This window comes from Myotis lucifugus, unplaced genomic scaffold (genome assembly GCF_000147115.1).
Source record: "Myotis lucifugus unplaced genomic scaffold, Myoluc2.0 scaffold_428, whole genome shotgun sequence".
NCBI classification, from domain to species: Eukaryota; Metazoa; Chordata; class Mammalia; order Chiroptera; family Vespertilionidae; genus Myotis; species Myotis lucifugus.
The window spans coordinates 104,393-129,430 of record NW_005871476.1 but is presented as its reverse complement, the minus strand read 5'-3'; the positions used below and the strand labels follow the sequence as shown (position 1 = coordinate 129,430).

The following is a 25,038-nucleotide window of genomic DNA, read 5'->3' as shown; positions in this document are numbered from 1 at the left end:
TCCCCCCCTCCCCCGCCCTCCGCACGGGCCCTGAACCAGGGCTGGGGATAGAGCCTGCAACAGAAGTACACGCCCTTGACCCAAATCGAACCCGGGACCCTTCAGTCTGGGAGTCCACATTCTATCCACTGAGCTGAACCAGCTAGGCAGGCAGAACGCTTTCCAAAATTTCTACATGTAAGATGTAATCTGGAAATAATGAAAAATTAAAAAAAAACACACTCCAATACAAAGAGCATGCATTGAGCGATTACATGATAAAAAAAAAAGAATCAATACCATTTCTTTCCAGGATATTCCGCCAACTAAGCAGTAACTGATGACTCATTAGCTAATTCTCTCTCTTGCAGCAGCCACACACAGCAAGCAACCTGCTTCAAGGACTAACCCGAACTCCATTTCCCATGTTCCCCTTCGAACTGGTTTCCCATGAATCCCAGGGCTTCAAACACCTGCTCGTCGAGGCAGTTCAGCCCGCCCTCTTTCTCTTTTCTGACCATTCAGGATTAGCCCCGCCCCCACGCGATCGGTTTCCGGCTTCCGATTGGCTCAAGGCGGAGTCCGGGGGGCTGGGCGTGGAGTGACAGCCGGCGCGGGGGGCGTGGCCACGGCCGCTCAGAAGCTCTACCCGGGCGCCCAGGCACCATGTACCGCGCACTCCGGCTCCTCGCGCGCTCGCGTCGCCTCGCGCGAGTCCCCCCCTCGGCGTCCACCTCGACTCCCGGCCTCGGCGGCACGGCCTCCCTCCCGTTCCGGCCCCCGGTCGCCGCCCGAATGGTGAGCTCGGGCTCCCTCGCCCCGGCCTCCCCGCCGTGACCTTCAGCCCTCGGCCGGCGGCCCGGGCGCCTGCGGGCGGGTGGGGAGGATTCCCAGGGGGGATCCCCGCGGAGGCAGGCCCTGGGCTGCGTGCCCGCGCGCGGGGGTATCGGGGGGCCGATCTCCTCTGCTCCGGGCGCCTCCTCCAGAGCGAGGAGGGAGCCTGCACCCCGGTGAGCGCCGGGGCCGGGGGGCAGCTCCTGGCCCCTCTGGACGCCCCACGGGCGGGCCGGGCCTCTGCGTTTTGGGTGTTCCGCGTCGGCCGCTTCCTGCGGGTGCGAAGGCCCCCCCCCCCAGCCTAGGAGGCCGTCCTCGGGACTGTGCCGGGTGGACGGGGTGTGGGGACCGGGCAGCCCCCGTTCCTGGCCGGACACTGATCTGAAATGGCCTGATTCCTGCGCGAGGCTGCGGGTGGTTCCCCCACCGAGTTTTTGTGGGATCCCGACGCCCCACTTGTAGCCGAATCCGTCCTTTTTGTCCAGAGCGATCACTCGGGAGGGGAAAGGCCCCAGGGTCCAGGGGTGGGACGCTGGTTTGCACAGGCCCCTCTGCTCCCTGGACACGTACACGCGTTAGGAGGCGTCTGGGTGGTCAAGGGCCGTCTAGGAGGAGCGGCGGTTCTGCACGGTCCACGGGGCCGCCCCGTGTGCAGCCAGAGCTGTGAGTGCAAACCACGCGCTGCCACGCCAGGTTGGGGCGCACTTGGGGCCGATTGTCTGGGTGCCTCCGTGTCCGCAGGACAAGGGAAATGCTTGCAGCTGCTCCGCACGAGTGCGCCTGGGACCTTGCTTTGCTGGGAGCGAGAGCTCGTTCAATACTGTAAACGCTTCCTTGTGAGGGTTTTCGAGGCCAAGACATCTTCTGGCCCATGAAAAACAAAGTCGGGGTGTTTTGTGTACCCCTGGAACTCCTGGGCTAATGAATAGTTTCAGCGCCTGCGTGTGCGTGGGAGGGGCCACGCTGCGCACCCAGGCTGGCCGCCTGCCCTAGCTCTATATTCCCCAAAGGTTTCTTCATTCTAAAAGGTTACAAACGGAGTAACTTTTAGACCATTTTCTAAAGTTTCTAGTAAAATAAGCAGGACCCTAAGAACATTGGATTGGCCAAAGCTTGACCAATAATTGGCATGCTGCTGAATTGGAAGAGGTTGTTTTTCCCTCAAAAGCTTTCTTTGTATTTATCATCTGTGTAGGGTGTGAGTTCTGTAATGTCTGTAACATCCTATATAATAAAGTGCTGATATGCTAATTACACTGCATGGCGGAACGACCTTCCAGAACAACCTTCCAGGACGACCTTCTGGAATGACCAGTGGGCGCAGCCGCAAGGCAGCTGGGGCTGCGAGGGCTGAGCCCCTTGCATGAATTTCGTGCATCGGGCCTCTAGTCTATAATAATAAATTTGCGTGAGAACAGTTTCGAGAGGAAAGAGCTGAAGAGGGGAGTAGAGTGAGAGTCACGCTGGAATGTTTTGTCTCTATGGTACTGACGAAGGCTTCTTTTCCCTTACAGCTGATATCATGTTATTGCTTTGGATACCTGATTTATGTTCAAGCTCTAACAGTGTCTTACCTCCATCTTTAGGCGAGCCAGAATTCCTTCCGGGTAGAATATGATACTTTTGGTGAACTCAAGGTCCCCAATGATAAGTATTATGGCGCCCAGACCGTGAGGTCGACAATGAACTTTAAGATCGGAGGTGTGACGGAGCGCATGCCAGTAAGTGCTCTCTTGGAAATATTGGCTTATAACTAGGCTTTGTGCAAACGAGTCACGTTATGTCACGAATCAAATTTTGCAGAGTTCAAATGCTATTATTGGAGACCTTTGTGAGCAATACAATGTTTCTTTCATTAAAATGTCAAAGAACTTTTTAAATACTATTATTGGATTTTTATTTGATAGAACTAAGTGATTTGTCTTTTCATTTCCACTGAGATTATTCGGATTTTTACTAGGATTTTATAGTTTTTAAGCATTTTTAATTTCAATACTTAAGTTTTATTTATTTATTTTACTGATTAACAATGAGTTTTACAAAACTGATTTAAAAGGGACTGAGTTTTCTATAATATTATACTTTCTATGTCTCTTGGTGTCAGTTCCCAGCAAAGTCTACACCAGTGGTTCTCAACCTTCCTAATGCCGTGACCCTTTAATACAGTTCCTCATGTTGTGACCCAACCATAAAATTATTTTCGTTGCTACTTCATAACTGTAATGTTGCTACTGTTATGAATCGTCATGTAAATATCTGATCTGCAGGATGGTCTTAGGCGACCCCTGTGAAAGGGTTGTTCAACCCCCAAAGGGGTCGCGACCCACAGGTTGAGAACCGCTGGTCTACACAAATACCTAAAACTATTTTTTACCGTGTCTGACATCTGATGGATAATATATATGTATGTGTTCAGTGCCACACGAATGATTTAATGATTAGAACACTTTCTGTCGTGTTTCATTAAAGCTAAGATGACATCAGTTAGAAGATGCGCCGACATGTACCACAAGAAAGAAAAGGGCTGTCAGTTAAAGTTGGGACGTGTCATCGATTGTGAGGTGCACCTCGATTTCAGAAATGTTAAAGTGGAAAGAATTCATTACATATATCACATATCCGACTGAGACCAACTGGTGTGAGCAATAGTCACTGCAGAGTGCAGGATGGTCTAGCAGCTTAGAAGTAACCAAGGTTCGCCCAATGAGATAATGCTTAACAGTTATCTTTAAATATACTTTTATTTCACAGTACTTTTAGCTTCTATAGGTTAGCTCATTCCTAAGCCTTCAAGACTGGATCTGGACAGGTTCCTACAACTTGACAATAGGCATCTGAATCTTCTGGAAGAAAATCTTTGCTATTGCCACTGCAGTCAGCTTGGTGAGGGAGACAGACACAGGCTCAGATGACATGTGTGGGTGACACGGGGCAGGCACTGATCCTAAAACATTCTCAGATAGTCAGCTCTTGAATGAAAGAGGTCAGTCTTAGAATTCAACCCCTGGCATTAAGGAGGTCGGTCCTAACCCGTACTGATAGGAGTAAGCAGGGCTCATGTTTTGATTTGCTGGCTTTAGCCAGCGAGGCGTGGGGGTTGGAGGTGCAGGACTTGATTTCAGCTGCTGCTGCTGCTGCTTCAGGGACAGGCCAGCTGTTCGGATTACGCGGCTGAGAACGATGGGCGCTGGGGTATCCATTTTTTTCACATTTACTCTCATCTGGATCAATTTCCTGAACTTTATTAACTATGAAGCAGACTGTGTGCACTTGAGCTGAGCAGTATGATTAAACTTGACCCTTTGTACCTAAGGTCCGAAGGAAAACAATTTAAAATGATGATGACCTTCTAATGGGAGTACATTAAGGATAATGAGAGCCTTCTCTCCTCTCTGCAGTGACACATTTCACCGTTTTATTGTAATAGCAGCAGCAGCTCCTCTGTGCTGACCCTTCCTCCCTGGTGTGAGTCCACAAACACGGGGTCATCACCCCAGTCAGATGGCCAGAGTTGATTGGCATTCCCTTCCGACTTTGGCAGTGGTTTAACCCACCAAACGCCTGTAGAAATTTAAACTCCCCTTTGTTTTCATCTTTACAGCTTTTAAGTTTCTAATCCTGTGTGCCATTGTCTTCATTCCATTTGACTAAAACACTTCTAATGTTTTACTTTATTTTTTTAAAATTCAAAATGAGTAGATTCTGTTTCTATTTCCTTTTCTGTTTGCCCCTTGTTTATTCTCCTTGGCCTACGTTTAATGTGCCTTATTCCTTACTTTTTTATTGTTGTTTTTCCACTTATTTCCCTGAGGATTGTGAGTTGTAGGACTTCTTTGTATATTTTAGATATTAACCCCTTATTAGATAGGTGATTTGCAAGTATTTCTTTCCATTCGGTGGTTTGTCTTTTTATTTTGTCGATGATTTACTTTTCCCGAGAGGAAGCTTTTCAGTTTGATATATTTCCACTTGTTTATTTTTGCTTCTTGTTGCCTTTGCTTTTGGAGGTGTTTTCATTGAGAACTTTTATGGTCTCAGGTTTTACACTCAAATCTGAATCCATGTTGAGTTCATTTTTGTGTATGGTGTAATCTTTTGCATGTGGCTGTCCAGTTTTCCCAGTACCATTTTGCTATCTTTATTTTATTTGCCCTTTCTTTTCTTTTAAGAGGAGGAAAGGAAAAATGATAAGGTAGATTGGGATCCAGCAAGGGAAAATCATGGTGATTGCTGGTGATATGATTGAGCACCATTTGTTTTTTTCATATCCTATATAATTAAAGCCTGATATGCTAAGTGTCCGACCGTTTGACCGGTTGCTATGACGTGTACTGACCACCCGGGGGCAGACACTCTGACCTGTAGGTTAGCTTGCTGCTGAGGTCCAGCTGATTGGGACTGGGTGAGAGGGGCCGGACATGCCCTAGAGCCCTCCCACAGTCCCTCCCTGGCCCCGCTCATGCACCGGTGGGGTCCCTTGGCCTGGCCTGGGCCCTCTCACAATCCAGGACCCCTCGGGGGATGTCAGCCGGTTTCGGCCCGATCCCCACAGGCCAGGTCGAGGGACCCACCAGTGCACGTATTCGTGCACCGGGCCTCTAGTATGAAATAAAGCGCTTATATGTTATAATGTATTATAGAGATTAGGATGAATGATACAGTGTATGTGTGTGAATATGTGTGTTTTTATGTACAACTCTTGCACCTGCATAAAATAATAATCTTAAATTTTCACACTAAAGTCGCAAATCTGAGAGATTTTTCTGATTAATTTTAGATCCCAGTTATTAAAGCTTTTGGCATCTTGAAGCGAGCCGCTGCTGAAGTAAACCAGGATTATGGTCTCGATCCAAAGATTGCTAGTGCAATCATGAAGGCCGCAGACGAGGTAGGAGGTGATGTGTGGTTTCCTAGCGGCACCGAGCCGTGTCACCCACTGGACGATAAGTTCTGGTGGGAGGACGTGCACTGTGAATGTCTGAGTGAATGCATCTCAGGGCAGGGTGGCAGCATTATCCCTTGGTGAGGACATTAATTTGGTGCTTAATCTACGGTGGCGAAATTTGTGCGTGATCGTATCCCTTCATTTTTTATTCTCTTGACCAGGGGTCCTCAAACTTTTTAAACAGGGGGCCAGTTCACTGTCCCTCATACCGTTGGAGGGCCGGACTATAGTTTAAAAAAAAAAACTATGAACAAATTCCTATGCATACTGCACATATCTTATTTTGAAGTAAAAAAACAAAATGGGAACAAATACAATATTTGTATTTGCATGTGGCCCGCGGGCCGTAGTTTGAGGACCCCTGCCTTGACTTTTCCTTTAATTTATATAGTTTAAAGGAAACTTTGAAGAGACACTGTTTATATATTTTATTTCTTATTTTATATATACACAGTTCATTTAAAAACTTGTTGTTATTTGATAATCTGTATGGAGAAAGTAATTTCACTAACCCTCTAATAATATAATCTGAAGGAAGCAAAGATAACAGTTTGAAAACTATACATAATGTTGTTCATTGCAGTACCACTTACAATAACAAATTAGAAAGTATCCAACCGTAACAGCTGCTTAAATAAGTTATATGGTGACGCTGTCGAAAATTTTTTAAAGAATATCATAGAACAACCCTACCATATAAGAAGCAGTGGGGGAAAGGTAACAAAGTATATGTATTTTATGATCTGAATTTTGTTTAGAAAAAATGAACAGAAAACATGTGTTTTTTTATATACATGCATACGTACTCCCATGGCGTGGAGTGGAACCTGGAAGGAGATGCCAATGCCAATAGTCATTATTTCTGAGGGCTGGACCTATGATGGCTAACATACGTTTCTTAGTTCTCAACATTTTCTATCCTGGTCTCCTATTATTTTCATAAAAACTCGGAAAAAAAGTTTTAAAGTGAACCAATTGTTTAAGGTCAAATAGATTTCTAAAGTGCATGCTGATTTTTAAAAAATTTATCTTTATTGTTGGAAGTATTACAGATGTCTTCTTTTCTCCCCCTTTGACTCCCCCACCTCGCTCCTGCCCCCCTCCCCAAGCTAAAACCATTCCCGAAGATGAGGTTAAGCACCCACTGTCTTAGAAAGCATACAGTCCCCAAACTAGCACATTAACTGAAGGTATAAAACTATGAGAAAATAGGGACAGATCTGGACTGTGTCTCTGCGCTTGGCAGTTGCTACTCATTGGACGTCTGTGCGCTCACGTAGCTATTGGTGTACTCACTCCCAGTCACCAGGTCGTTGTGCTGACTCCACTGTCCGTCTGTGGGACATCCCGCTGCGCACCGACACTGCATGCATCTGAACACTGAACCCTTCGCAGCCTGAGCAGGTGGCCCGTCTGCCTGTTAGTGGGGGAGGCAGTTGGAGAAATAGAAGAAAGAAGCCTTTGCTTCAGTTTAGTTGATTCACAATAGTTCATCTTTCACTTTATTTACTTATTTATTTTATTTTTTAAAATATATTTTTATTGATTTCAGAGAGGAAGAGAGAGAGATAGAAGCATCAGTGATGAGAGAGAATCATAGATTGACTGCCTCCTGCACACCCCCAACTGGGGATCAAGCCCGAAACCCGGGCATGTACCCTTGACCGGAATGGAACCTGGGACTCTTCAGTCCACAGGCCGACGTTCTGTCCACTGAGCCACACCGGCCGGGGCTCATCTTTCATGTTTTAAAGTAACGTGGTTGGACAGCCTCAAGCTGTGTGGTCCCATCGGCCAGTCACCTCGCAGAGGGTCAAGTGAGCACCCTGACCATAGCACTGCACACGCTGCCACCTTACTCATAGCTGAGCACAATGGCTCAGTGAGTGTCGCCGTTCTTACTGTAAGCAATCCCTTCTGTCACCTCTGATCTGCAGGTAGCCGAAGGGAAGCTGAACGACCACTTCCCCCTGGTGGTGTGGCAGACTGGGTCCGGGACCCAGACGAACATGAATGTGAACGAGGTCATTAGCAACAGAGCCATCGAGATGCTGGGAGGCGAGCTGGGCAGCAAGAAGCCCGTGCACCCCAACGACCACGTCAACAAGAGCCAGGTCAGCATTTCCGCGCGGCTTCTCTGTGTTGGAAACGGAACAGGGCGCCTGAGATCCGTCCGATCAGCAGGCGCTGGCTTTTGGACAAGGAGGTTCATCTGCTTACATTCTCCAATGGAAAGGACTTCTGAGATGTTCTTGTCTTTCAGGAATCTCGGGTCTAATGTCTTAAACTTCATAAAATCACTTTCAGGGGGAAAATTACTTAGGACAGCTGGATTTAGGATATATGTATGTTTTTATTATTTTGGTTTATATTTTACACTCTTCATTTTGAAATAATTTAAACTTATAAACATTGCAAAGGTCCTTCAAAGAGTTTCTGTATACCCTCTCCCAGCTTCCCTTAATTTTAAGCATTTTGTGTAAACCTGCTACACTTACCACTCTCAAAGATAAACATTGCTCTCTGCAGACTGCGTTAGGGTTGCTCTAGTTTTCGGCCGATGTCCTTTTTGTCTGCGGGATTCATCCTATCCCCTTCGTCTCCTCCACCTCACGGCCGCATGTCTTCTGTCGCTTTCCACAGTAGTGGGCAGGCACTTGGTCCTTTAAAACACCCACTGATTTACTTTCTCGCACTAAGAGATGCTCCTGGTTCGTCCTGTATTTTCCCTGCCCCAGCCCCACAAGCACCCATTCTCCCAAGGAACTCCTAGACCAGCGGTTCTCAACCTGTGGGTCGCGGCCCCTTTGGCGGTCGAACGACCCTTTCACAGGGGTCGCCTAAGACCATCCTGCATATCAGATATTTACATGATGATTCAGAACAGTAGCAACATGACAGTGATGAAGTAGCAACGAAAATAATTTTATGGTTGGGTCACCATATGAGGAACTGTATTTAAAGGGCCAGAAGGTTGAGAACCACTGTCATAGAGGGTCAGTTCCCAGTGCTGCAGTCCTAAATATTTTGGCAAGTCACATGATTTCTTAGACAGCTTGGCTTTCCTATTTTGTTATTTGGTTAATCCTCACCCGAGGATATTTTTCCATTGATTTTTAGAGAGAGTGGAAGAGAGAGGGAGAGACAGAGAAACATCGATGTGAGAGAAACACATCTATTGGTTGCCTCCCGCGTGCACCCCAACTGGGGCCGGGGATTGAGCCTGCACCTGAGGTACGTGCCCTTGAGTGGAATCGAACCCAGGACCCTTCCGTCCTTGGGCCGATGCTTTATCCACTGAGCCAGACTGGCGAGGGCGACGGCTTTCCTGTTTTGAAAGTGGTGCCCTAGCTCAGAATTCTCCTGAGGTTTCACTGATGCCGAAATGTTTATGAGAGACTGTACGCACCGTGTAGCCGTCAGGTATCATCGCCATCCTCACGTCACTGTGAACGGTACGCCTCTGTCCCGTGCTGACCTTTATCGACGGGCAGGTGTGCTGATGGGTGAGGTGCCCATGGCAGGTGGGATTGGCACAGTCCATGCAGGGAAGCAGGCTGCTGCTCCTCTGACCTTAGACTTGGCATTGAGCACTAAACCTTTCCGAGTTTCGAGTAGTCATTTAGGGAGGTTTTTATTCCAGTTCGGCGGTGTTGCCTCTGCTCTAACAGCTGGCCTGTCTTTGGAAAACCTCCCGCAGAGCTCCAACGACACCTTCCCCACGGCCATGCACATCGCCGCCGCCATGGAGGTCCACGAGGTGCTGCTGCCGGGGCTGCAGAAGCTGCACGATGCGCTCGAGGCCAAGTCCAAAGACTTCGCCCAGATCATCAAAATCGGGCGGACCCACACCCAGGACGCGGTCCCGCTCACTCTTGGGCAGGTAGAGGGGTGCGCTTAGATTCACGTTGGGGGGCGGGGCCCATGGCCAGCAATTCCTCACCAAGTGACACTGGCCTCAAAGGCCAGGTGTGTAACAGTTCAGTGACAGGCTGTTCTTCTTTCACCAGTCAGCAGTGGTTTTTAGTTTTCTTTTTTAAAAAAGATCTTTATTGTTGAAAGTATTACGTGTCCCCTTTTTCCCCCAGTTCTATTTCGTGCAGTTAGAGTAACTTTTACGTCATTAGGAAATTCTATATTCTCACCGTACGTCCTTCTCTTTCCAGGAGTTCAGTGGTTACGTTCAGCAGCTGAAATACGCCATGACGAGGATAAAGGCTGCCATGCCCCGGATCTACGAGCTCGCGGCCGGGGGCACCGCCGTGGGAACCGGGCTGAACACGAGAATTGGCTTTGCCGAGAAGGTGGCCGCGAAGGTGGCCGCGCTCACAGGTCGGGAGATGTGACTTCCTGTCCTTTCCTTCTGCTGGTCTGTGTCTGTACTGGGTGTTCTAAGGCCAGTGAAGTCTTCATTCAAGCCAGCCCACACGCCAGGTTTCCTGACCAAACAGGCCTCTGGCTCTGCTCCGGGCGCTCAGCTCAGCCCGGCCATCTCGGCCACCTCTCGGCTTCAGTGCCCTGGGCCGCACGGAGTTGTCACCGGCCTTTCTGGTCCGATGGCCTGGAAGATACTCTCCCCAGTGGGGGAGGGTGGGGAGGTTGTGGGGGGCTGTGACATCACTCCTTGCCTGGGCGTGGGCAGACCAGACTGGGGCTGGCAGCACTGCATTCGGGAACCTCTGCGCTCCCCTCGTTCCCTGTTGGAGTGCGCCCCTTCTTTAGTTCCGCAGATGAGCAAGGTTGTCACCAGCTCCTTCCCCCTCCTTCATCACAGTCAGATTTCCGGTGGCTGAGCCCTGCAGAGTCCCCTGCAGTCCCGTGGTGGGAGGTCAGAGTAGAGGCTCCAGCAAAGTGACCTACAATGCTGGGGCATGGAACCAGAGGCTCATGGGAGATCACCGTGTAGCCACTTCTCTCACCCCTAATGCAGTCTGCTCTCTGGTGCAGGGGTGCGTCAGCCTCACCCTCGTCCTAGGATCCGCCAGGGTGTCTTGTGCTTGAACAGTTAGTTGTTCTATTCCGGTGAGGGAGAGCAGAGTCATGGCCAGCCTGTCCTCTTGGTGACGTCACTCCAGCATGCAGTGAAAATCCGCCAGTGCCAGCTTTGTCACTCTGGAAAGGTGTTTCAAATACTTATTTTGAAAACAGGCAGAATCAACTGTTGGTTGAGAGATTCATTTGAATGATAAATATGTTGTACAGATGGACAGACTTGATTTTTCCTGTGGCATATGCTGTGAAAATCCTCTGAACTAAGGCCCTTTCGAATTCTGTCTTCTCTTAGTAGAGCACTATACTCTCCATAATGGTAACTAGTATTGGAGCCAGGTTATCATGTCCAGAAAATCCTTATTAAGATGCAGGTGTTAGCAGAGGAGTAGGGTAGACATAATTGGACAATGCTTATGATGGCTTAGTAGCGAAATTTGTTTTTTAACCAAGAAGAACTACATTATAATACGTAGATCTTCAAAATTTTGAACACAGGACAGACCGACTGGGATGGTCCCATTCATTTTGGCTCCCTCGTTTCTCCGGGGTTTCGTGGGCCCTGGGGCTCCGTGGGCCCTGGTGGGAGAAGAGAACAGAACAGCCTGAGGTGGAGGAAGACTGTCCTAGGAAAGGAGCATGGACTGAAGCTCTCAGAGTGACTTTTGCCTCCTTCTCACCTTCCCTCGAGTAGCCAGGCATCACACATGTTTGCAGTGGGTGGAGTTCTCTTCATGATGTTTCTCGTACTTGTTTTTTCATCCTTTAAATGTGCTGGAATCGTTGATTCCACTCCTTCAGGACCTTTTGAAGCTATGTAGACAAAACTTCAGTCTTAAGATACACTTGTTTATTTCTCCGAAGTGAAGTTTTTCTGTTGTTTCTGGTTTTCATATGCTGGATTTTCTGTTCAACTTGCTGACCTTAGGAAACCACGCCCTTTCGCCTGCTGACTCACGTGGGCTGTCACCCCCTCTTCCTCCAGGCCTGCCTTTTGTCACAGCCCCAAACAAGTTCGAAGCCCTGGCGGCCCACGATGCGCTGGTGGAGCTCAGTGGCGCCATGAACACGACCGCGTGCAGCCTGATGAAGATCGCCAATGACATCCGGTTCCTGGGCTCCGGGCCCCGCTCAGGTCTCGGGGAGCTGATCCTGCCGGAGAACGAGCCGGGCAGCAGCATCATGCCAGGTACCTGCCCCGCCGGGCACCGTCAGCGCTGGTCCTCGCAGAACCGGGCATCCCCGTCCTCAGAGCCTGTCCCCTCTGGTGCGGGATCCCAGGATCTCAAAGATGGACGGGGGTGTGGGCGGCACCCTTGTTTCAGATGGTCGTTGGGGCCACCTGTGATCAGGACTCCAGGGGCCTCACTCCATCGTGTAGGAGGAAAGCGTTTTAGTGAGGAGCATGCATACTGGTTCCCACACTGGAGAATGTGTAATAGTTCAGGAGAGTTTAGCACAGGCAGGAGAGGGATCCGCATGGGTTGGAGAAAAAGGGATGTGCCAAACGCCTCCTTCCATTTCTTGCTTTGGGGAAGTGACACAGCAAGTCATTTAACAGATGCACATGGTGTTCATTGAAACCAGCGGAGAAGCGTGGCAGTACCGTCAGATGGCCGTAGCTGGAGCGCAGGGACATTTAGGAGTGACTCGTGCGTGGACCTGGGGCTGGAGAAATAGCTGGTGGCAAGCTGACTGCTGCACCGAGGTGAAGGTAGAGGGTATGTGATGATCCCAGGAGCAGGTACCGAAGTTGAGGTAGCACCATGTCAGGTGACAGGATCAGATCCGTAAAGGCCTCTGTAGTTGGACTAAAACCGACAAAGTGATTTTTGAGAGTGAACAAGAAAGACCCGACTGCAGATTCTTTTAACTCTCGGCAAGTACAGGATGAGAAGAGACCTGACTTCAAAGTATTTCATGTTGAAAAATGACGTGAGTTCAGCCGATTGCCAATTCAAGGCAATTGCCTCAAAAAGAGAAATGCAGAGTTACAGCAAAGTCTTCCCAGTGCGTTGCTTTATATCCATTAGAGGGGTCTGGGATCCGTGTTCACACTTGAACTTGTCAGAGGAGGGGGGTTCTGGAGAGTCATGTGATGAATAGGAAAATTCCAGGTGAGTGTCACCATCCTCTGAGCAGCCCCTGCGTGTGGTGAAGTCCCTCTTGTATCCGTGTTCCCACGGCAGCCTGCACGGCTCCGTCTCTCTTGTCATTGCCAGCGCGCGCTCCCCAGCCTCCAGTTCTGCGCTGGTGGGTAGCACCTTTCTTACCCACCATTGTGTATTCAGTGCCTGGCTCTGCAAACGTTCTAGAATGAATGGAAGCCATGCAGATGGAGAGAACTGTATTCCACTCTGTTTAACTCATTACTCATTAGCCATTGAATGGTTCAGTGTGGCTACCCACCTTCCTTTCTCTGGTTGGTTGGTTTCCTTAAATCGGCACTGATGGTGGGGCCTTGCTGTATTACATGTCTTTCTTCATTTAATGAAGTTGGACTCCCTTCCGGTTTTGATTACTTGACGTAACCCTAACCTTCACGGGGCTCGAAGCCGTGCGTGTGTCTGATCGGAGTCCCCGGTGGTTTTCTTGAAGGCAAGGTGAACCCGACGCAGTGCGAGGCCATGACCATGGTGGCCGCCCAGGTCATGGGCAATCACGTCGCTGTGACCGTCGGGGGCAGCAACGGACACTTTGAATTGAACGTTTTCAAGCCAATGATGGTAAGTGAGCTGTGCGTTAGGGTTTGGACCGAGGGCTAACTGTCTTGGTTTTTCTTTCATGAGGTTTTATAGATCTCACAGCAGGCAGCCGATGATCTGATCAGCAGTTGGAAGTCAAGTATGTATGACCATTGGAGGGTTGATCCTGGATGTTCAGTGAGGTGACTTTTAGCTTAAGGAATTCGATGGTTTGCTTTTTTAATAGAAAAGTTCTGGAAGGTAGGGTACAGTTTTCTTCCGTGTCCCTCACCAGGGGAGGTACCAGCGGCCAGAAATCAGAAGCCGCCTCAGTTTAAACAGCCCTGCTCAGTCCCAGCTCCTCGCGCTGCTGCTTCCTTCTTCCTTCTTCCCTGCAAATTCTGTCTTTTTAAAGGAGCGACGACCCTCGCGGCCCCTCCCGCCACACTCACTCCTGCGCTTGATTGTTCTCGCAGTCACTGTCCCTCCACGGCTCTCTCGCCCACACCCCCTGACTCTTCCTCCTGCAACACCTTCGCCCTGGTCTCTGCAGCATTTCCTCTCCCTTTCCTTCGCCTCTCAGTCTCCCTCTCACTGGCCTCACCTCTTCCACATGCTTTGCAAACATCATCCTGTCCCCTAACACTTCTTCCTCTTTTCGAAGCTGGAACAGGATGGCATCATCTCCTTTCCCCGGCTGCAGATAATACAGCTGGCGTCCTACGAGCCCTTCATTCATGTAAAATGCTGTGTCTACAGTCTGGTGCAAAGTCTGCTTTTAATTTGATAAGAATGCACAAATGACAACATTACGTAGATTGTGTCCTGGCCTGTGTCAGGCACTGCGGTGCTGGCGACAGAGCAGTGGACAAGGCAGGTTGGTGGTCCCGGTGGCGGGGACCTTCTAGGGCAGCGGTTCTCAACCTTGGCTGCACATTAGAGTCACCTGGGAATCTGTTTAAAATCCTGATTTCTGGGCCACATCCTCCGGAAATTCTGTTTCTTTGTTATGGGGTGAGGCCACGACATTAGTAGCAAAGAAACAGAATTTCCGGAGGAGGAGGCCCAGAAATCAGGATTTTCTAAAGATTCCCAGGTGATTCTAATGTGCAGCCAAGGTTGAGAACCACTATTCTAGGGGAACGGGAAGGAGACAGCCCAGAGCAGAACCCAGGCCCATAGCTTTGTTTTCAGGTCACTTTGCAAACAGTAGACCCCCGGGCCTGGCAGATACAGGTCCGGGCAGTAATGTCTGCTCATCTCTGTTTTTCTTTTAAACAAAATCCCTTTTGTCTTTAGTAGAAAATAAGTCGAGAAAATCAACATTTGCTCTATCATACTCATTATCGCCAAGTGAATGAATCGTGAAGTTCTGTGACTTCTACTAGAGTCCATTGTTGAGAGTATAGTTTTCCGACCCTGGGGTCTTAGACCAAAGGAAATTAGGACGTGGATACGTATCCTAATACGTGTTGGGATGTTACCAGAAAGAAAGAAAATGCTAAAACAAACGAATTGATTTTATACCGTTTTTAATATTGTATGAAAGGTTATTTGAAAGTGACTCTGGAATATTTGTTTCGTTAACCATAAAAACACGTGTGATCGTTAAGAGCTGGACGCCCTGACTTTCCTGATTTCCTCGCACACATGCTGAACTCTGACCTCTGCGTCTCTGCTCCCTCCACAGGGAGGAGCCTCCCCCCACCCCCACCCGGCTCTGTGCAGCCTCCCCCCCCAATGGGACTTCAGTCCTGCAACTGGAATTCATTCCCCTTCTCTGAGCCCTACCATTTTATACCCGTGCTTCATAATACCACAGGCTAGCTTGCATTGTAGTTATTTGCATTTGTTACTTATTCCTCTTTTAGATTTCTGTGCCCTCAAATGTTTATTTCTTTCCTATTTATTGTCCTGGGGATGGTGCCTTAAAAGTTGCAGGGGTGCTGTCTGTGTATTGAATTCTGTGTTCTCTGATGAACCAGTAGATAATACTATGTTGTTGGACGAACATAGCGAGGCTCACTAAGTCTCTCTCCCTCTCGTAGATTAAGAACGTGCTGCACTCGGCCAGGCTGCTGGGGGACGCGGCAGTGTCTTTCACAGAAAACTGTGTGGTGGGAATCCAGGCCAACAAAGACAGGATCGCCAAGCTGATGAACGAGTCCCTGATGCTGGTGACTGCTCTCAACCCGCACATAGGTAAGGCGAAGGGAGCAGAAGGCCATTTTGAGTTCAGAATTAAAGAGCTCAAGCCATTTAAAATGCTTATAGACAGCAGTTTCCTTTCGGACATTGTTTAAGTCGAATCTTCTAGAATATTTGAATGTGTGTTGTAAGACACTCAATATGACCTATGGTATCAGTCTTTCAAAAACTTGATCGATTATTCTTCATTTTATTTGAAAACGTGGTCAATTCAGGAGTAATTAAACTGATTTCCGTCTCAGTGGAATCAGGTGCGCTGTGTTCTAGGCGCTGGTAGGAGCCTCTCCACCAGGTGGCGCTGGCGATCAGCAAAGGGAGCGAATCTGTTTTCTACCTTCTCCACCTGCTCGCCTGCGCTTCGGTTTTGTCTGTTCAGTTAAAAAAGAGGAAGTTACCAGTAGAAGGAACAGGGTTATTCGTTGCTTTATTTTGTCTAGAACCACGGCTTTCGTGTTGCAAGCCTTTTCTAGAATTGTGAATATTTCATTATGTAGATTCAGGCTGTAGACCTGGGTTGCAGGCTGAGCACAGGGATCCCCATCCAACCCCCTGCTGGCCCCGTGGGTTCTGGGGGTCTGTGGTTACATGATGATGCATCAGCCTCTGTCCCACCTTCCCCTGCTGCGCTGAGTTTCTGTCAGAACAGGTTCGGATGTAGCGTCTGGCACGTACGCTCACTGCTCGCCAACACCCTTCTAGAACCCTGACCACCCAGGGCTGGTTTTATATCTTGGCGTCGCATCCAGCTTTCATTTCAGCCTTAGAGAGTTAGAGCCCATCTGCCTGCCCAGGTGGCTCTGGGCCCAATCGGATGGCCACCCTTCGGTGCACTGTTGAGACCACAGTGCGGTCCCCCCAGGGCCTGGCTGGTCCCCCCAGCGCCTGGCTGGTCCCCCCAGTGCCTGGCTGGTCCCCCCAGTGCCTGGCTGGTCCCCGCAGCACCTGGCCTGGCGGTGCTGCAGCACTGAGCTCGCTGATGCTGTTACAGAGATACTGTTTCTGGTTAAGCATGTTTGAAACCACACATTCTACTCCTCAGATGTGTGCTTTTATGTCTTACTGCTATATTGCATTTTTGTTTCTCCCCTTCGTACAACATCTGAGGGAGTGGGCAATTTCAAGTTAGGAACAAATACATTGTAGAAAGTGAGTATGCTGACGTCTGCATTACATAAGAAAAGTAAAGATTTTATTCTATATAAGAAATGACAACTATTAGGATAATCACTGTTAAATATTCTTCAGATGAAAAACTATTACTCCAGAGCATGGTAGCACCAATGTCTAGTAAGTGATGATGGCCTTTTGCTTTAGAAAGCCACCCTCACTTCTTTCTCTATGTCGCCTTTCTGCTTTTCTTCAGGGTATGACAAGGCAGCAAAGATTGCTAAGACCGCACACAAAAATGGGTCCACCTTGAAGGCCACCGCCATTGAACTTGGCTACCTCACAGCCGAGCAGTTCGATGAGTGGGTGAAGCCCAAGGACATGCTGGGCCCCAAGTGATCTGAGTGAATTTGTAATAAAATCTGCGACATAAACACGAAACAGCCTCATGTTTTTTAAACAAAACTGGGTAAGTGTGGACGGAAGCTGCTATTGAACTTGACTACAGCAGAGCAGTTTGGACCGTTCATAAAACCCCAGGACATGCAAAGTCCAAAATGAATTTAAAAAGCGAATAAAACAATTGTATAAAATCAGCAAGAAAATAGACTCTTTTATGTGAACTGATGTGTGTATTGTAGTTGGATCTGATTTTGTGTGTTTATCACTCATATCTTTTATAAGAGAAGGCTTTCATCCGAACACTGTTGTGTGTCTCAGCCACCAAGAAGGACATTCGTGGACAATAACTGGGTTAATCGAGGGTATGGACCCCAGAAGGAACTGTGTCTTTTAACAGGAAAAACGTGGTTGGTGAATGTTGAGGTTTTTCTGAGTAACCCTGATCATCCTGTAGGTAATTATAATTTGCTCTGTATTGTGTCACACTTGTTTGGATTTGTGGCTTTTGTGAGTGAACAAAGTTATTTTATTGTCCTTATTTTTAGGAGGAGATTCACAGCATGGCAATACTTCAAATGCCAATGATGTCAAAATTCTTGAATATTTTCCCTTTCTGGTGCCTGATGAGTCACTGGACTATCATTCTGTCCCAAAAACATTCTGCTGACACCAGTCTTAGTCACAAAACCTTACTGTGGCAGGGGGCAGGGAGCAGGGTCTGGGGAGAAATCGACACACTAGGAAGAATCTGGCTTCATCTTCACGTTGAATTATTACCCACATTTTAAACGCAAATTTATTTTAAAGTAGATTTCCAAATCTAGCAAAGCTCAACTGCCCTGTTATCGTGCTATCCCCAGATGCATAGAAATACCTCGGCTGTCAGGGACCTGCCGTTTCGATGCTATGGCTTTACAATTCAATTTTCTTTTCAGCGACATGATGAATGGGGATGGGGCGGATTATCCTACAGGAAGACTGAGTCCACTCATTGAATGTAAGCCCTGATCGGCATTTACACAACAGAACCACAGGGCTGGAAAACATCAAAAGCTCACCTGGAGCAGTCCCTTATTGAAATAGGGAACTCCCAGGAACTAAGCTTTCCTGGGAAGGAGATAGACACTAAACGGTGGTTGATAGTCAGTCATTTGCATTAGTTGAGCATTGCAAACCGTTGAAAAGTCTAAACAGAAGATCTAGTTTTCAAACAAGATAAATAGCTCCAATAGTTCTCTGAGAATTAAAAGACAGAGTTTCCCACTCGGTCGGCATGGCTCAGTGGTTGAGCATCAACCTAGAAACCAGGAGGTCATTGTTCGATTCCCGGTCAGGACACAAGCCAGTTTTCGGGCTCGATCCCTAGTGTGGGGTGTGCAGGAGGAAACCAGTCAATGATTCTCATCATTGATGTTTCTGTCTCTCTCTCTCTCCCTCTCCCTTCCTCCTTGAAATCAATAAAAACATTTTTAAAAAAATTTAAAAATAAAAGAGAGAGCACATCAAAGTATAACACAATATTGTGACTTCTGTTTCTCAATGGCAAATGAGTTGCAAATGGATCACTTCAAGTAGAACTGACTTTGTTTTGCACAACATCTTAGAGCTGGGGCGGCTAAGGGTTTGATAATGAGCAAGGAAGATGACCTGAATGCGGAGAGCCATCCACCTGTCTCCTTTATGAATAAACAAATCCAAACCCCAGGAAGCTAGTGCAGAATAACTATGCTATTTAACAAGCCTTCTTACAGCAATGTATTCAACACGTACTATATCTTTAGCTCTTCATTAGGCCTAAGGGTAAGATAAGACAGTCTTAAACTAAAAACTAAAGAATTTCTCAGGGCATCGTGGGAGACAGACACAGCTTGAAAAATATCAGAAATATCGTACTCAGAATGCTGCATAATTTAAAACTTAACGAATGTTTCTTTCTGGAATTTTCCATTTAGTCATTTTGGACCTCAGTTGGCTACAGGTAACTGAAACCACAGGAAGTGCTCTCCCTTCCTCTCTGAAATCAATAACAATATATTTTTTTTAAAAATCCACAAAGAGGACTTTTTTGCCCAACTTACAGAGAACGATTCCAAGGTCTAGGAGACCAGGGTCCTGGTCTTGTCTCTGTCATTAAAAGGTGTTGATCTTAGCCAGGCCATTAACATTTCTTTTTAAAAGAAATATGTTTTTATTGATTTCAGAGACAGAGAGAGAGAGAGAGAGAGAGAGAGAGAAACATCAAGGATGAGAGAGAATCATCAACTGCCTCCTGCACGTACCCTACTGGGGATCGAGCCCCACAACCCGGGCATGTGCCCTGATGGAGAATCAATCGGTGACCTGGTTCATAAGTCGACACTCAACCACGGAGCCGAAGCAGCCAGGCCACGCCGTGATCCCTGCTTTCATCCCCTGTAGAATGGTTCCTGCTAGCTCGACATTTGAATCTAGGCCACTCGGTGGAACAGGGCCGGGAGCTGCCGGGGTAATCCACACACAATGACGTTGCTCTCTGTCCTCTCTCTCTCTCCTCTCTCCTCTTGCTAAGCAGCATCCAGGCTGTTCCCAAATAGAAATTGCTGCTGAGTAATTACAAGCCCGCAGCGTCCCGGCCAAGCTCCGCCTGACAGCGCAGAAGTGCAGGCCGTGGGGTTTGCGATGACACGTGTTACACATTTGGCTCCACCTTGGGCTTTCATGGGAATAGAAATGAAAGACTTCTGAGTTTTTGAAAAGAAGTGTTTCAGCTTTGATTTGCCTCGGAATTATACTTAGAAATAAGGGGGAGCTAGCTCAGTCTCTAAGGTAGCCTCCAACTCTCCATCTGCCTGCTCCCCCACCCCTTCCCCCTTCCCAACTCCTTCCTCCTACCACCAGGCCACGGAGCATTGTTCCCCTGGCCCCTCCTCCACGCATCTCCCTAGGCCTCCAGTTTCTGCACACACGTCTACACTCTGCAAACTACCTTCCCCACCTCAAGCCCCGTGGAAAGTTCAACTGCATCCCTTCACACACACACTCACACACACACACACACACACACACACACACACACACAACCCAGCAAGCAGGCGAATAATACTCCCAGCATCTTAGCTAATATCACAAGCCAGTAGGCCCCCTTCAGAGTCCACTATGAAACCCTCGATTTTGTTTCCTGTGGTCGTGGTGTGTGAGCAAATGAACAAAATCAGAAAGACGGCTCATCTTTTCTCCGTGCTTGTATGCGCATGCTGTTCGTCATGGGATGATTATTATTTTTAAATTTTATTATATTGTTTAAAGTATTACACCTTTAAGCAAGATGGTGGCATGAGGAAAGGCATTTTTTTTAATTGACTTTTTTTAGAGAGAGGGAGAGGGAGAAAGAGATAGAACCATCAATGATGCGAGAGAATCATCGATCAGCTGCCTCCTGCACGCCCCACCCTGGGGATCGAGCCCGCAACCCGGGCCTGTGCCCTGACTGGGAATCCAGCCGGGATCTCTTGGTTCATGGGTCAATACTCAACCACTGAGCCACTGAGAGAGATTAAAGGTGAATCGATGGGGGAAGTCAGGATATATATATGATCTTATTTTAGTAATAACACTTACCAGAGCTAAAACAGCAAAGATTTCAGTTATAAATCATTTTCTATCCCCAAAGAAAGTTGGAATTCATTTGGTTATGCTTTCTTCCGTTCCAACAGCTTGCTCAGGGAGCCGGCCCTGTTGTTCAAACCTAGTTTGGCGCTGACCCCAGTGATGCTATACATTTATTAAATACATAAATCTTGTGTTTTCTAAAGCACTGCTTTATAGGAACCAACCACCTCAAGTTCTTTGTGTACTTTTTAAAGGAAAAGAACTTTGGGGAGTTCTAAGAATATATTGGTTTTGATTAGAAAATAATACTTTGCCCGAGCCGGTTTGGCTCAGTGGATAGAACGTCGGCCTGGGGACTGAAGGGTCCCAGGTTTGATTCTGGTCAAGGGCATGTACCTTGGTTGCAGGCATATCCCCAGTGGGGGGTGTGCAGGAGGCAGCTGATCGATGCTTCTCTCTCATCAATGTTTCTAACTCTATCCCCCTCCCTTCCTCTCTGTAAAAAAAATCAATGAAATATATTTTAAAAAATAATATTTGAAAAAAAATAATATTTGAAGCATGGACGTGGGTGGTCACAGCCTTAGAGAGGCCACACCCAGCCCCCCCACCCCCTTACCCCCCCCCACCCCCCGCCAGCACTGTCCAAATTCTCTGTTTATAGAGAAAAATCTCAGGGTACCAGCTCAGAGCATCTTCTCCCGGCCTCCCCACGAGAGCCCCAAGTCAGGGATGAAAGTCAGATGGTCCCACAAAGGCTTAAGCTGAAATGGACTCATCCTTCCTCACTTGAAAAGAATTACTTTTTCAACACGCAGTTGAAAAAAGAGTGCCTTACACTTGCCTGGAATTTCTACTTTACAAAGTGCTTTTAAAAATACCCTCTCATTGAATTGCACAACAATTTGGCAGGAAAGAACTGATACGTCTATTTTGTTGATGAGTAATAAGAGCTGTTATCTCTATCACACTCATTTCGTGCCAGGCCCCAGGCCAAGCACGCGCTTCATCCTCACAACCACCTCACGGCGTGTGGGCTGTTCTTATCCCGGGAATCCACGGATTGAACGTTAGGCTCAGAAAAATTAAGGAATTTGCCTGGGATCAGGCGACGAGTAAATGGAAGAGTGGAGATTTGAGCTCCCTTTGGCGGTCGAATGACCCTTTCACAGGGGTTGCCTAAGGCCATCCTGCATATCAGATATTTACATGACGATTCATAACAGTAGCAACATGACAGTTATGAAGTAGCAACGAAAATAATTTTATGGTTGGGGGTCACCACATGAGGAACTGTATTTAAAGGGCCAGAAGGTTGAGAACCACTGCTATAGACTATTCATGTTCCCCCCAAACCGTGTATGTTGAAACCCTTTCAGGGTAAAATTTGACCACTGGGGATGAGAGTTGATGGATTAATGTTTCCCACTTTTATCTCACGTTGGACAAACATCCTGAAAGCACGTTAGATGTTTACTCAGCCACCTTTTCATACCAGAGCCGATTTCACGTCAGAGTCACTCATCCTTAAACTCCAAAATTGAAAGCATTTTCTAAGACTTTCTTAGAGCTGTCTTCACCTCGAAATCAGCTTATCTTATTTTAAAATTTCTCCAAATATTATAGTATTTTTTATGAACAGCCCAAATTTCACTTCTTTTAAATATATATATTTTTATTGATTTCAGAGAGGAAGGGAGGGAGAGAGATAGAAACATCAACGATGAGAGAGAATCATTGATCGCCATCTCCTGCACATCTCCTACTGGGGATCAAGCCCAGAACCTGGGCATGTGCCCTTGACTGGAATCAAACTCAGGACCCTTCAGTCCATAGGCTGGTGCTCTATCCACTGAGCCAAACCCATGAGGACCACTTCTAAATTCCAATCATCAACAGGTAACTCTAAGCGTGCATTGGCTATGTTTACAGCAGTGTGCTGAGCCCTTTATATGCATATCAGCAAATACACACACACACACACACACTCTACCATTATTAGCTCTATTTTACAGATGAGAAGATTACCCACAACAGTGTAGCAAGCTAATCAAGATGACACTGCTAACATATGCTGAACCAGAAAAGCAATCCCAGCTCTTTTGGGTTCAAAAATCATGTTTGATTCATTGCGATCACTGCTTCTTTTTGTAGTTCTAAATCCAAAGCTGATACATATGCTGCTGGCAGGTAGCACGTGACAAGACGAAAAGTGCCTGACGGTGGCCACCCTGGCGTTTCTAAAGACGTTTCAGTGTTTTCACATGGATGATGACATGGAGGAGGGGGAGGAAGAGGAGGAGGAAGAGAGGAGGAGGAGGAGGAGGAGAAGGAGGAAGGGGAGGAGGAGGGGGAGGAGGAGGAGGAGGAAGATGCGGACGGGGACCATGAACCCCCTCGTCTGGCTGTCCTTATAAAAAGTAGGGGATCTCTGGGAAAACATGCCATCTACCCCGAGAGGAACAGATGGCTGGAGCTTGTAAGAAGCTCGGCAAACACAGCGAGAAAGCTCAAGCCGGTTCGTTCCCCAGCATTCGGGGCTAATAAAAGGAAAACAAACATTTACTAACCGGTGTTGAATGAGATAAGGGACCGCAGCCGTCATCCTAGGACTCAGGGCAAGCCAGGGATGGCCTCTTCCCCCTAAAACAGCACGGGGAGCCCCCATTCGCCCATCCTGAGAACTTCCTATCTCCTCTTTGTCACTGTGCCTCGCTGAAGGCAGAGACCGGAGAGAAAGGACCACAGGCTCCGGGGCTGTACATCCTTGGGCTGCGTGCCAGGACTTGGCCACTGGCCAACTTTGGGGAAGTTGCTGGGCCTCTCAGGCTTAATGTTCTCATCTGTGAAATGGGACTGAAAAGATCTGCTTTTCTGGGGTTTTGTGAAGGTACGTGTCTGGAGTTGGTTCCTTGGCAAACACGATCAATGTTCATTTGCACGCAAGAGTTTTATTGAGCTGTTCTCAGAATCACCGCTGGGGGTTGGTGGGGCAGGGGGGCGGGGGGGAGGGATGGTGGTGGTGGAGGAAGCCAAATAGGGCTGCCCTGCTGTGCAGTTGCCACAGGAACCTCAGCTGACCCTGAAGGAACCCTGGGACCAGGTGACCCTCCAGGATGGTCCTGCTTGAGGCCAAGGGCCTGGCCTTTGAACCTCCTCCCCAAGGACCAGCCATCGGACCTGGGCTGTTCCCAGGGAGGGTATATGAACCGGGCTGGGTGGCTCTGTTTAGCTTAAGCCAGTAGTTCTCAACCTTCCTCATGCCGCGACCCTTTCATACAGTTCCTCATGTTGTGGTGACCCCCAATTTCATTGTTACAAATTGAACATAATTAAAGCATAGTGATGAATCACAAAAACAATATGTCATTATAGATGTGTTTTCCGATGGTCTTAGGCGACCCCTGTGAAAGGGTAGTTCGACCCCCAAAGGGGTCACGATCCACAGGTTGAGAACCACTGGCTTAAGCAGATGCTCTGAGAACTGATCTTCTCAAGGGCTGTGAAGGGGGGTCCGGGCGGTGTCTCCCAGTGTCCACTGGACTAGGTTCAGCCACAGTCCCCTGGTTCAGGATATGCTCCTCCCCTTACCTCCTCTTCCCAGAGGCCCCCCCACGCTTTTCCTTAAGACACCAGTCAACTGCCACCCCTGGGGTCCCCCCTGGGGTTCCTCTGTCTTCCTGGCCCCCCTTCCAGCTGCCTTTCCGGGTGGCCATTCCCTGAGGTGACAGAGGCATGTCCTCCCGGCGAGACCCAGCCATTCATTGGGAGATGACGTGGGAGAGGTTCCTCAGAGTGGTGGCTTCTGCGGGTGCAGGAGCGGCCCCCCTCCCGGGGCCCGGCACAGCTCTGCTCACCTGTGCTTTTCTCCAGGGATCAGAGCCGAACCTCCAGATGGGGATCCGGCGCCATTTAGACGGCAACACGGATCGCCCATAGCCAGGCACTGGCCCCGACGACCATCAGGTGGGAGCCAACAAACAACCCGTTGAAAGTATTTGCAATCGGAGGTCAGGCCTTGCCCCGCGATGGGGTCAGGACAATGAAAGGCGTCGCTGGGAATAACAAGCGAGCGGCCAGATGGCGCTCGGCACACACGTGCAGGGACCTGTGAGAGTCCCTTTGGAGGTGAGGGGACACCTCCCCCAGCATCCGTAGGGTCTTTGACTCATGACAGCTAATGTTCCTGGAGCCCTCGCCACCCGTCGCATGCGGTGCTGAGCCCAAGCACATGGGAAACTCATGCTGCTGCCACCGTGACCCCCGGCCCTGCTGACAGTATAGGCGCCCCTGGGGGCAACC

General features: G+C 48.4%; 1 protein-coding gene across 3 annotated transcripts; it reads left to right on the top strand.

The window, feature by feature from the left end:
• Nucleotides 1-611: 611 nt before the first annotated feature.
• Nucleotides 612-17,342, top strand: FH (fumarate hydratase). Of its 3 annotated transcripts, XM_006102783.3 has the most exons (10): nt 613-777; nt 2,400-2,534; nt 5,591-5,701; nt 7,696-7,872; nt 9,459-9,641; nt 9,925-10,090; nt 11,733-11,936; nt 13,346-13,473; nt 15,480-15,633; nt 17,003-17,342. In XM_006102783.3, exons 1-10 carry the CDS (start codon nt 646-648, stop codon nt 17,143-17,145), a joined length of 1,533 nt encoding a protein of 510 aa, XP_006102845.1. In that variant the 5' UTR covers nt 613-645; the 3' UTR covers nt 17,146-17,342. The 3 variants fall into 3 exon arrangements, with proteins under 3 accessions (XP_023599868.1, XP_023599869.1, XP_006102845.1); XM_023744100.1 differs by lacking the exon at nt 5,591-5,701 and having other exon boundaries at nt 612-777; XM_023744101.1 differs by lacking the exons at nt 2,400-2,534; nt 5,591-5,701 and having other exon boundaries at nt 612-777.
• Nucleotides 17,343-25,038: the final 7,696 nt, after the last annotated feature.